This window comes from Alexandromys fortis, unplaced genomic scaffold, assembly GCF_014885135.2.
Source record: "Alexandromys fortis isolate MF-2015 unplaced genomic scaffold, M_Fortis_MF-2015_v1.1 scaffold_134, whole genome shotgun sequence".
NCBI classification, from domain to species: Eukaryota; Metazoa; Chordata; class Mammalia; order Rodentia; family Cricetidae; genus Alexandromys; species Alexandromys fortis.
The window spans coordinates 4,644,443-4,657,328 of NW_026068007.1; the positions used below are offsets into that span (position 1 = coordinate 4,644,443).

The 12,886-nt window shown below is 45.0% G+C and overlaps 1 protein-coding gene and 1 long non-coding RNA gene across 5 annotated transcripts in view; one reads left to right on the plus strand and one right to left on the minus strand.

The window, feature by feature from the left end:
• Nucleotides 1–205: 205 nt before the first annotated feature.
• On the plus strand, nt 206–5,491 carry LOC126513309 (uncharacterized). Of its 3 annotated transcripts, none has more exons than XR_007595291.1 (4): nt 206–271; nt 522–585; nt 2,033–2,210; nt 3,667–5,490. It is a non-coding gene; the product is annotated as an uncharacterized lncRNA (long non-coding RNA). The 3 variants fall into 3 exon arrangements; XR_007595289.1 differs by having other exon boundaries at nt 212–271; nt 489–585; nt 3,667–5,491; XR_007595290.1 differs by lacking the exon at nt 522–585 and having other exon boundaries at nt 3,667–5,485.
• The window catches only part of LOC126513307 (retinoic acid early-inducible protein 1-alpha-like), a 10,207-nt gene continuing 1,623 nt past the window's right edge, over nt 4,303–12,886 (minus strand). Inside the window, exons 2-5 of one of the 2 annotated variants that reach the window (XM_050161606.1) lie at nt 7,395–7,652; nt 6,863–7,129; nt 5,500–5,615; nt 4,303–4,440 (exon numbers count right to left, since the gene is read on the minus strand). In XM_050161606.1, coding sequence (XP_050017563.1) covers nt 5,512–5,615; nt 6,863–7,129; nt 7,395–7,652 — 629 coding nt within the window. In that variant the 3' untranslated portion in view covers nt 4,303–4,440; nt 5,500–5,511. Of the gene's footprint in view, nt 4,441–5,491; nt 5,616–6,862; nt 7,130–7,394; nt 7,653–12,886 lie in introns of those variants that run through there. The other variant, XM_050161605.1, reaches the window with a different exon arrangement.

Genomic DNA, 12,886 nt, shown 5'->3' on the forward strand with positions numbered 1-12,886 from the left:
GAATCAGAGAGCAAATTGCTGTTCATGTAATGCTGAACTAGAGGAAATTGTTTCCATATCATTTCCAACGTCTGCTGTACAGAATATTGGCACAGGATGGACCTATTTAACATTTCCTGTGGAAGATTGATATCTCTTAGTAGGCTGAGGATATTATAAGTGGGCACTGTAAAAGCAAATTTCTCTCTGTCTTTTTCTTGTAAAGGTATAGTGAAGAAACAAGCTTTAATATCAATGACTATAAGAGGCCTTCCTTCAGGCAATAGAGAAGGTAAAGGCATTTTAGACTGTAGAGGGTCCATTTTGAATTACCTTGTTGACAGCTCTTAGATCTGTCACCAATCTCCATTTTACAGATTTCTTTTTAACAACAAATATAGGAGAATTCTAAGTGCTGGTTGATTCTTCAATATTCTGGTCCTTCTGTTGTTCATGTACCACCTGATTTAAAGCCTACAGTTTGTCTGTTGTTAACTGCCATTGTACAGCCCATACAGGTTTGTCTGTCAACTATTTTGAAGGTAGGACCATTGATGCCTTTGGAAGATCAGCAGCTGTTGTGCCCTGTTCTTGACAACCTGAATGGTTGGTAACTGTTCTTTATGATACCTTCTAAAATTTTTCCCAAGGACATATGTTATTTTATGTTTGTTTTTCAGATTGAGGGAATGCTACTCTGAATATTCCATTGCTGTAACAAATCACGTCATTGCTATGTTAGCCACATATGGTTTTAATTTTCCTCTCTATCCTCCTGACCCTATACATTCAACATATCTCATGCTCTGCTTTACCTGAGATAAAGTTCCAATCCTTAAAAGATGAACTTTTAGCTTTTGAATATGCCAGTTTGGATGCTAAGATTCTAGTGCAATTATTGTTATATCATACCCATGTCTACCAGACATTCAGTGACAAAGTCATTTGTCTTTTTAATTTTGGTCTTTGTTCATTCATACAAGTTTGCTAAAATATTTGCTTTGTTGTATCTCCTGAATTATTTTCTACTCTCTTCTATAGATGTTCTATTATCCACAACAGTATGGCTTCTTGCAATAGGTATTACATTCTTCAATTGCTCTAGGAAAGAGTTTCTTCTGTGGTTACAGTAAATTACTGAACTGGATTTGGCAGAAAGGCCTTTGAGAAGACTCCTTAAGGAGTTTCCCTGATGGCAAAGGGTTACCTTGAATCTTCCTTGGCTGGTCAATGCCTGCATTTGGCACCTTCTGCATAATCCAGAAGGGAGGCATATTCTATTTGATTTGAATTATACTTAGAAAAAAAACATTGTTCTGGGAATGCCCTGTTTTTAGTCCCAGACTTGGGTGTGGACCTGGCTCAGGTCTACTCCATCAGAGATCCTAGACTCAAGCCAGACCCACAGAGGTCTTTGCTCAGGCCTAGTTCCTTGGAGGTTCCAGACTCATGCCCAGACCCGCAAAGGTCCTGGCTCAGGTCTATTCCTTCGAAGGTCCCAGATTCATGCCAGGACCCGCAGTGGTCTCTGGCTCTGGCCCAGTGGCTCAGTGGTTTCTCCCCTGTACCTGCACCTGTGGAGTTACCTGTCCCAGGTCTGCTGCAGCCCAGGTTGCTTGCTCAGTCCTGCCTATGCAAATCTCCTTGATCTGGATCTGCTACCTCTTCCCGTGGAGCTCACCACCTCAGGCCTGCTCTAGCCTATGTCGCTGGCCCAGTCATGCTTCACAGCAAATGTCCCTGCCTAGATCTGCTCCTGCTCCCGTCACACTTGAATTAAGTTTTTCTAAGGCTTGTAGTTTGGTAGTCAAACCAAGCATCTTTTTTCACAAACAACTTTTTAAGACATTAACCAAAAATTATTAAAGCGATAGCAAGGATTATCAAAATGATAATTTACAGTATGCCAATCCCGATTAAGTTGATTATCCCTTCATTTAATTGCTCCATTTTTAAATCATGCATTGTGTAATCATACAGATACCTAATTTCTCTATTGTCCCATATTTTCATGTGGGAAAACTCTGTCTTTTAACTAATTCCTCTCTTGAAGAATTCCCAGTTTTCTCACCCATCTGCTGACGATGATGATGAAGATGTGAGGCTCACTGCTGCTGCACAGAACAGTTTGAAACCTGACTGGATTTCAAGGCAGCTACCTGGTTTGGTAGCAGCCCGAGAATGGCTCCAGGGAAAGTCCATCAGAAGAGAGAAAGAGAAAAAGCTAGCTGGTACGGTGATGGCTCTGACTGCATAGAGCTCTGGCCTACGCATGTGGCTGCAAAGCCATAAACTAATGACTGTTTCATGAATTCATACCCCAAACATCTGGGTGCCAGATGTAATATGAATTCAAATTGGTATTAATAATAAAAACAGAGTCATATATAGGTGTTAATGCTGAAGATCAGAGAAGCAAAGGGGCAGCCACTAGAGAGTTCTTATCTCTACCAGTGTTCAGACCAAATGGGTGATCCCGTCCTCAGGTTGCATCCTCAGACCGCTTCAGACTTACTGTCCTAGACTGCACTGCTCCTCAGACTGCACTGGGGCTCCTATCTCCTCCCGCCTTCTATTCCTCTTTCCACCCAGCCAAGTCATTCTGTTCTCTACCTCCCTCGTGCTGGGATTAAAGGCATGTGATCCCAAGTTCTGGGGTCAACTTTTTACTCTTTTAGACAGATTCAGTCTCGTGTAGCCCAGGGTAGCCTTGAACTAACAGAGATCCTTTGCCTCTCTTCTTAATCTCCCGAGATTAAAAGGTGTATGCCAACTCCTTGGCCTCTTAGTGGCTTAGTTCTGCACTCTGATCTTCAGGCATGCTTCACTTGTTAAAACACAAACAAAATATCAATACACTTCACCCCCCCCTCCCCAGACCCTACAAAAAGTATCTTGATTTTGACAGGACTTTTACAGATTGACAAAGAACAAAGAGAATATTACAGTTACTTTATCACAAATGAAATACACATTGCCACAAACCTTGAGAAGTAAAATAATTGCCAGAAAATTCTTTGAAAATTTTTATGTAAACGTCATACAATGCAGCCATGCACACATTTGTAGAAACATGACCCTCTGCAAGGCAATCACTAGAAGAAAGTTCATAGACATCTGAGTAGAAAAATGACATTTATAGATGCCAAGTCAGTAATCAGATGGCTTCCAGTAATGAAAATAAAGGACAGATATTACCAGTGACTTCTATTAAACAACTAGACCTCATATTCTCTTTCTTAGGATTAGTTGTTACAGGTTTCCTTTAGTGATGCCTGAGATATCTGAATATGGCCAATCTACTTAATGCCACTATAGTTACAAATTAATTAGGGAGAAATAGTGCATCTTACATTAATGATACTTTAGTAACACAACATAAGAGCTCAAAATCCAAGAATCAGTCAGGTGTGATGCACACACCTTTAAGCCCAGTGCTGGGGATGTAGGGCCAGGTGGATCTCTGAGTTTCCACATCAGCCTGGTCTATAAAGTGAGTTCCATTCCGGGCTGTACTATGTAGTTAGGTCGTACCTCAAAAAAATATTGTTTTCAACAGTGAACTCTCCATACTTTAGGGTTCTTATGTTGTCACTGTGTGTGTGTCATGTGTGTGTAAGTGCTTGTGCAGAGTGTCCCTGTGTAGTCAGAGGAAACCAGTGTGAGTTCACTCTCCTTCCATCCCAGGTCTGGATGTGCAGAAGAAGCTTCTCTGACACAGTGGAGAGCAGCGCTGACCTAGACCTGCACCAGAAGGATGTGGACCCAGCAGCACCAGCTCCCAGGACCTTCTGCCTTTCACTGCCAGATTGTCAGTGCAGGGACAGCCAGCCTGTCGGACTGAGCAGCTTCCGGGTTCTCTGTCCCCAGTGTGCATGTGGCCATTGCTGGACCTAGTGCATGTCACAGAAACTAACATATAATAGCAATAATACCTTAAAATATTATCTTTTCATTTATGTAGTATCACTTTGTATCAAATATAGTTATAGTAAAATAACAGATACATTTCTTATTTTGTTCTAAAAAAGGCTGCATAGTATAGGATTGGCTATAATATATATCTATTACAAAATCAATTACTAACAGTATTTAACTCCCAGCCAACTATCTTAGGGAGGGTGGGAGTCCTCCTAGTCTGTCTGACCTAGATACTGGTCAGTTATACACACAGGAGTGAAACTACACATTCCTGCTAAGGAGATCTGGTTACCCTGTTTCCTATGCTAGGAATGGGTACATAACCACATCTCTAGTTCAAGTAGTTCCATGTTAGGGGCAAATTCCACCAGGGAGCACCAAGATTACAAGGTGATAAGAAAGGGCCCAAGCAACTACACAGAGTGAAGACCATGAAATGCTGTGTCCGCAGCATCATGATTCATCTGGTGGAGGCTGATGGAAAGGGAGAGTGGTGGCACCAGATGAACTCTGGTGCATCTTCTCTGGAGCATCTTCAACCTGCAGCAAGGAAACACATCTATGGAAGGGTCTGAGGAAAGCTTGGGTCAGTTCTCCTGGGTGCCCTGTACCAGTCATCACCACCCCACAGCCACCCTCACTGAGGGTCATTCAGTTCCCTCCTCCATCACCCCTGGGCTCTCCATCCGGGATCCCCTACTATCTTCCTCTTTCTTTCCCAAGTCCCAGAGCCCCAGACCCTGCTGCAGACCTGGAGATGAGAATAAAGTGGTGGTGACTAGCTCTGTTTCCTGACTCAGGGCCTGATGGGAGCAGTTGGAAGAGTAGGGGAGGACCTCTATCCAACTTTCTTCTCCAAAATTTCTCAGCCTCAGTGTATCACACACAGGTGTGGATGTGACTGTCCCTGCCCCACCTTGTCCATCTGCACAGCTCAGATGGGAGAGGTAGACCCCATCAGCGTCTCAGTCCCTCCTCTCCAATGGGGACATTGCTCCAGGGGTACTAGAGGCTGCTGCTGCTTGATTCAATTCTATTTTGTGTGTATGAATGTGAGCCTGCATGTCTGTATGTGCACTGTGTGAATACCTGGGCTCTGTGAAGAAGAAAGGGAAGGTTCTCCTGGACCTAGAGTCGTATAGTCATGAACTACCTTGTAGGTTCTGGGAATATAATTCTGGTCTGATGCATGAGCAGCAGGTGGTCTTGCCACTGGGTCATCTTTTTATATCTCTTTATTTTTGTCTGAAAGATGGAATGCTCTTCCCTTTACACCCTAAGTGAAACTAGCGTGTTCTTTTGTGTTCCTGCTGTGTGCACATCTGCATCACAGGACCCTCCTGATTAGGAACCTGCTCTGATCAAACACCTGCTGTGTTCCTTCCTCATTCCCAACTGGTCTGTGGCATGATTCCAGTCCTGTGAAGAACATGCACATGTTATTGCTAGTAGGTAACATGAACTTCAGGTATCCTGCCTCCTTCTCAACAAGATGATACAGTTGAGGGACAAGATCAGGACTTCAGGGATTTTGTCCTTGCTCCTCACCCACCTGTTTCTTACCGCACTCCCAACACTGCCCTCAGTAACTGTAATTACCAAGTATTCTCTTCAGAGAAGCAGACTCAGGAGCAAGCACGTGAGAATTATCAGCAGGACAGAGATGTTGGTCTTGATGGCTATGGACGAAGGCTGGACCACATCTGGAGCAGCAGCTGGCAAGGGTGAAGTGGAAACACAGTTGATTCTTTGACCAGACCTCAGATCTAAGGAGATTCCACTTTAGTTTCTTGGTGCTCATGCAATTCAGTGACACACAGAGTTCCACCCCTGTTGCTATGAAACACCTGTTTAGGTGGATCCTGATTTGGAAGGGAGAGGAAGCATGTCCTCTGTCCTCAAAGACTCATGGAACTATGGTCGGGGAAGCAAGGTTATGATGGGGCCTCATCTTTCCTCTGGCAGGAGAGAAGCTCACCTGTGAAGATGGTGCCAGGGAAGAAGACAGATCAGGTGAGATGAAAATCAACAGTGAGCCTATAATGGGGGAAAGGTCAGGAAATACAAGATGCTCAGACTGTAATGATCAGTGAGAACCACAATGAGAACAATTAATGAGATAGAAGAGGGTGAGAACATTGGAGCACCGGACAGAAATCTCAAGGTCCAAATCAGGAGCAGGAGGAGAGAGAGCACAAGCAAGGAACTCAGGACCGCGAGGGGTGCACCCATACACTGAGACAATGGGGATGTTCTATCAGGAACTCACCAAGGCCAGCTGGCCTGGGTCTGAAAAAACCTGGGTCAAAACCGGTCTCGCTGAACATAGCGGACAAGGAGGACTACTGAGACCTCAAGAACAATGGCAACGGGTTTTTGATTCTACTGGACCTATTGGTTTCGTGGGAGCCTAGGCAGTTTCGTGTATGCTCACCTTACTAGACCTGGATGGAGGTGGGTGGTCCTTGGACTTCCCACAGGGCAGAGAACCCTGATTGCTTTTTGGGCTGACGAGGGAGGGAGACTAGATTGGGGGAGGGGGAGGGAAAGGGGAGGCGGCGGTGGGGAAGAGACAGAAATCTTTAATAAATAAATAAATAAATTAAAAAAAAAGAAACAGTAGACTGGGGGCACAGGGGTGAGGGAGAGGGAATGGGAGGAGAGGAAGGAGGGGAAAATGCAGTCGGGCTGTAAAATAAATAAAAAGTAAATAAATAAATAAAAAGAAGAGGGTGAGAAATAAAATGAATGATGCAAAAAATTGCCATCAACCCAGGAATGCATGGTGATTAAATTATTACACACACATACACGCCTCATACACCTCATCTGCAAAGAGTTTCCTTCCCCTTTTGTCCTTGTTGTCATCACTGGATCTCAGACAGAAAGATCACCAAGAAATCTCCCACCCAGTCTATCAAATGGAATGGAGTTGCCCCCTGATGATCTAGGTAATACCTACTTGGCTTTTCCTTCTGGTGCTTTAAGAGTTTCTTGAGCCAGTCCCTGAAATCTACTGTGGAGATTATCTTGAGATCTTTTATGAATAGTTCATCATTCTTCCATGTCTTCATGATAACATCAGTTTCACCATCAATCAGTGTACAATTCCCATTCATTATGTTGAAGATGAAGGAGTACTTTCCACTGATGTTAAATGTCCAGGAGGCACCAACAATTTGTCCGTGTTCATACTGAGAAAGCATGGTGACCTGTAAAGTGGGCTGACCTGTGAACCACACACAATACCATCATGCTTCACTCTCATAGATCCATCACTTCTCCAAAGGTCAGGACTTTTCCACTGGCTTATGAGCCAGCATCATTTCCACATGACTTGTCCTTTGTTACCCACTGGGTACCACATGCTTCCAAGGTTGGACCAGTGCTCAGCTCCCTCACACAGACACACTCACCATCCCATTCCCACATGTGCTCTGCCCTTCCTCTCTCTTGCCACCTGTCTATGCCCCAGTACTTGATCCCACACTTACCATTAATCTTGGTAATCTCTTTTTTAGTGTGAGCCAACATCGTCCTGAGCTCTTTCCACAAGTATTCCAGCTTTTGGATCATATCTGTCCATACTTTAGTCCCATTGGCTGAATTTCCCAGGTCTCCCAAAGGTACGAATTTGCTATCATTATATTGAAGTAAAGGCTCTCCATCCACTGAGCACTGCCCTTCACACCAGGTCTGCCCAGATGTGGTATCAGCCTTGACAATGCCGTCACAAGTAACAGAGTGTTTATCTGTGAGAGAAACATGTAGGTGAGGAACAAAGAGGGAGCAGAAGCCACAGGACTCATGGTTCTGTGACACCCAGAATCCCTCTGAAGGACAAAAGGGGTAGGAAGAGAAGCCTTTAGTCAAGATGTCACTCAGCTTCTGCATCCATATTTCCGTGCCGTCTTTGACTGTCTTAGAGTGGTAGGACCCCTCAGATGCACAACATATCACCAGGGGGATTTATCTCACAAGTACATTTAGTGACTTTTATCAAGTGTTGAGGAATAAAATACACCAGATAATATCTATTCCTGAGACTGAAAATCTACTGACCACACAGAGAAAGGAGCCCTCATAGAACACATGGTAAATTCAACATGGAGCCTGGAGTTCAGGAAAGGCGTCCTGGACTATGCTGCAACTTGTCATGGGAGGGGAGCTGCCACCTGTGAGCACAGTACTCACCGTGTTCCCACTGGGCCACTTCACACAGCAATGATGGACATCAGATGCCAGATACCCCCTTGTTAAACCACACCCCTAACTCATTCTTCAGAAGAGATCTCTGTCTGACCATCTCGAAGCCCTGATTGTCTCCTCTTCCTCAGGCAGTTGTTTCCCAGCACACTTATGGCCCCTGGTCTCCCAGACTAACAAAAAGAGAAGACACAATATCCTAGAGCTGTTCTGTTCATCAGACTGCACAAACAAGTAGGAAAGACCTAGTGGGGCATGGACATAAATACTCTTCTGTGTGTGTGCAGACTTGAAATCTAAAATTATAATTTTAAAGGAAGTTTTAACAAGTTTGCCATATAATTATAGTAAAAAATGCAGAAATGTTACAAAAGAAAACCCTCCTTCCCTTCTCTCATCCCAAAGCTTTTGCTTTAAGGTGGGCTGTTTTGGGACATCCTCTCCTGTCCCTTCAACCAACTTCCTCTTCCTTCTCCTCTCTGCCTCTTCTGCCACCCGTTTCTTCCATCACTGTGGTTTCCCCCAACTTTCTCCTTCCTCCCACTCCTAAGGCTTAAATTTGTTCTTTAATGACTGGAATCTTTCTCACTCAGTACCCCTGCTGGAAGATTGGTGGACATGAACGTGAGCCCTTGTGAGCCAAAAACTGGCTTTGTGGTTGTGAACCAAAGGCCACAATCTCGGCAGCTTGGTGGATCAGATACAATATGCATCAGCTGTCCATAAGAAAAATCCTGTTAGAAGTTTGATGAGAGGAAACTGTTTTACTAAAGCAGAAACAGGGATTTATGAAGGTGATTGAAAGAAAGCATTATTAATGTAATACCATCCAAGTCTTAGAAGGAAGTATTTAAACTCACAGTTTCAGATTTGAGAAGAAAAACATTTTTATACTTTCTTAGGACTGTGTCACAGTAGCATTGACTAAACAAGGTCTCAAAAAGCCTTGGGATTCACCGAGCAGGCTAGACAGTCATGCCACTGACTCCAGGGTTCTCCTGCCTCCGCTTTTTTAGTATTGACAGGAAAAGCACACAGCATCACACCTGACTCTATTACAGGGTCACTAGGGATCAAACCCAAGTCCTCATGGTTGTGAAGCAGGCCTTCTACCACTCAGCTCTCTCCCCATGTTTGGACACATTAACTTTTAGTAGTCAGCAAACAGCCAGGATTTTCTGGAGACAATGCCCATGTGCTCCAGGAGTGGCTTGCAGAGGCTGGGGCATACTGCATGAAACAGGAAGTCCAGAACTTCTAAAGCTAAAAGTGAAGGGCATGTGTAAAGACTCAGTACATGTGTCAAAGGATATGTGATATGAAATATGTCCACTCTGTCCATGGAGAAGCATGGGTGACTCTTATTTGCCAAGCATAGAAAGCATGTCCAAGGAGAAGGGCACAGGCCTTGGCAGATGCCCAGGGTTAAAAACTACACAAACCATGGTTGTGGTGGTTTGAATAAGAATGCCCCCCATAGGCTCATGTATTTGAATGCTTCATCATCAGGGAGTGGCAATTTCTAAGAGGGATTAGGAGTGTGGCCTGGTGTGAGTAGGTATGGCCTTATTGGAGCAAGTGTGTCATTAGGGGTGGGTTTTGACATTTTAGAAAACCCATCCCAACTCCAGATTGTTGCCTTTGGATCTGGATGTAGAACTCTCAGCTACCATATCTGCCTAGGTACCGCCATGCTTCTCATCATGAGGATAATGGACTAAACCTCTAAAACTGTAATCAAGCCCCAATTAAATGCTTTCTTTTATAAGAGTTGCCATGGTCATTGTGTCTCTTCACAGCAATAGAACACTGAGCAAGATTACGTTTCTCCCTTAAGTTGCATTTGGTACAGTGTTTATTACAGCAACAGAATGAAACCAGAACAACACACGCCAGATCCCCTGGACATACTGCAGTGGTCCAAGGATGGCTTCCTGGACCTGGTTAAAGGATCACCATGCCCACACTGTAAGACACAGAAAATCCAGGCTGGTCAAATCTGGCAGTAGAAGAGTGGGGATCAACAATCTCAGAGAAGTGCATGTGCCAGGGTGGATGGAACAGCAAACATTTCCAGGGGAAAAGTGCAGAGTCCATGCTGTCTGTGGATGCTGGAGCATCCCTGCTGAGAAGCACAGTGAGAAGGACCAGGGAGAAGGGCACCAGCATTGCTGGAAGCTCAGGGATGATGATAGCTCAAGGATTGGGGGGTATAGGAAACAGTATCACTGAATCCCAGGTAATATGGTACAGAAAAGTCCTATCAGGTGGAGTGGTCAGGAGGCAGTAACATCAAGGACAGTCGGTCACTGATGAGTAAGGGGACCCACCTTGAAGCCTAATAACTTAAGGGGGGCATAAAAATCTTAAATATAGGAAATGGTTAGCCAATGCAGATTTGGCTGGATATGAATAAATAAACACCAAACAGATGATCAAGACACTGAAAACGGCCGCCGCATGAAAACCCTGACTTTTGTGCCCGTTGTTTAAACTGAACCATTGGGGCTAGAGAGGTGGTGCCATGGTCAAGGGCACTTGTTTTTGCAGAGGATCCAGGTTTGAGTCTCAACAACCACACATGGTGGCTCACCACTGCCTGTAATTCCACTTCCAGGAATCAAATGTTCTCTTTTGTCCTCCAAAGGCACCAGGCACATACATAATGCCTGTACATACATGCAAGCAAAACAAAATAAATCTAAAACAACAATTAAAACTAAACCGCCTCAAACACAGGCCCAGATTGCCTTCCCAGGAGGACCAATCAAATCCCAAGCAGAGAGACAATTCAGCCCAGCAGCAAGTACAGTCGTTCTTTCTGCACTCTGTCATTACTGCCCTGTCACTCAGGGATGAAGCCCCAGATGCTCCTGTGAATGGCTGGTGTGGTGATTTGAATGAGCCTGTCCTCTATAGAGTAGAAATTTGAACACTTGGTCCCCAGTTGGTGGCAGCTGTTGGGATTTGTTTAGGAGGTAAGGCTGACTGAAGGATGTATGTCACTGGGAGTGTGGCTTTAAAACCTATTCCCAATTCTTCAAGTATGGACCTTGCTTGACATTTAAGATGTAGGCTCTCAGAAGGGCATGGTATCACATGTCTCTCATGCCAGCACTTGGAGGCAGAACTTTATGAGTTTGTGTCCATCCTGCTCTCCATAGTGAGTTCTAGGACAGCCAGACTATAAAGGGAGACCTTATCTCAAAAACACAAACTAAACTAAAATGTGGGCTCTACACTTGCTGCTCCAGGCACCATGCACCCCAGTTGTCATGCCTCTTTGCTGTGAGGTGAAGACCTCTTGTCCTCTGAAACTCTAAGATCCCAAAACCCTTCCTTCTGTGTGACGGTGGCCTTGGTGTTTATCACAGAACAGGAAAATAATTAATACAGCTACTGTATCAGTACTAAAGTCTTCACGGGACAGACGGTCTCTGTTACACCTGCTCAGCTCTGTTCTTGGAGCTTGAAAGCAGCAGAGACAACATATGCATGAAGAGCAGGGCTGGACCTGCCTCTAGGACCCTCTGACCAGGACGGTCTGTCAGTCTGAGGTGTCAGTCCTAGGAAATCGCCCTGGGTGGAGTTCATGGTGGTGTCTAATTGGAGAATCGCCTTGCTTGGGCAGAAGTCAGTCTACCCCACTGTAGAAGGAAAATACACTCCATTTCATTGTGTCTCCTGGCATGGTCCTGGGCCTTGAAAGAGAGTGATCTGTGGTCCTGGTCTATGAGAAGACCCATCAGACCTCAGGCAGACACCATGAGGTGAGCTCTTTCCCACTAGTTTATTAGGTGGACAGGTCACAGTCAGATAAGACATCCAGAGAGAGACATCGCTGCAGGGATACAATAGACCACTTGTGTGTTGAAAACTGCCTAGCAGGGTGGGACAGATCTCTGGTCTGACAGAACACCTCCTGTTCCCCAGATGACTGTGGAAATCTTATCTCATCTAGAGGAAGAGACTGAGGTTAGTTCTCAAGGAAGCTGCCACCTCTCCCTCAGCAAGCACCTGGGGTATCAAGCAGTGCTCTCTATGGTCATGGGATCTAAGGAGTGCACTGGACAGCAAAGGAGAGATCAAGAGGTCCTAAAGGCAGGACCTCTTCATGTCCTTTCTAGATATCCCAGACATCACAGGGAGCATAAAACCCTCTGCTGTCTGGGCAGCATGCAGCTTTGGCAGTGCATTTGATGACACCCGGTGGGGATGAGACATGGATATGCCCTAATCTGGGGACAGAGGACACATCTGCTGTCCCATTCATCAGCGTGTTCCCTTCTGCTGCTGTCACACGGAATGCAGACCTGAGTATTTGATGTGGGGCAGATATAGTGAGGCTGCCTGGTAGAAGCTATTTAGTGCCTGCCATTTACAGAAAACAAAAAACAAACAAACAAACAAAAAACCTCCTTCTCCTTCCTAAATGAACACCATTATCTGATGCCATCTCCCCAGGAGGTAGATTATGCGTCCCTAAGAGCAAGGACAGAAGCCACCCAGGACCATTGCCAGAGTTCTCCACAGTGGAAAAGATGTTAGACCCTGCTTAGCTGAGAGAAGCTCACATCGCCACCTGGTGGAAAAGAAGGTAAAGCGAAAGAGCCCTTTAAAAGGACTGTGAACTGTGAAGAGAACTTTCCTTATTTGAGCCTAGGCAGTTTGGATGCTCACCTTACTAGACCTGGATGGTCCTTGGACTTCCCACAGGGCAGGGAACACTGATTGCTCTTTGGGCTGACTAGGGAGGGGGACTTAATTGGGGGAGGGGGGG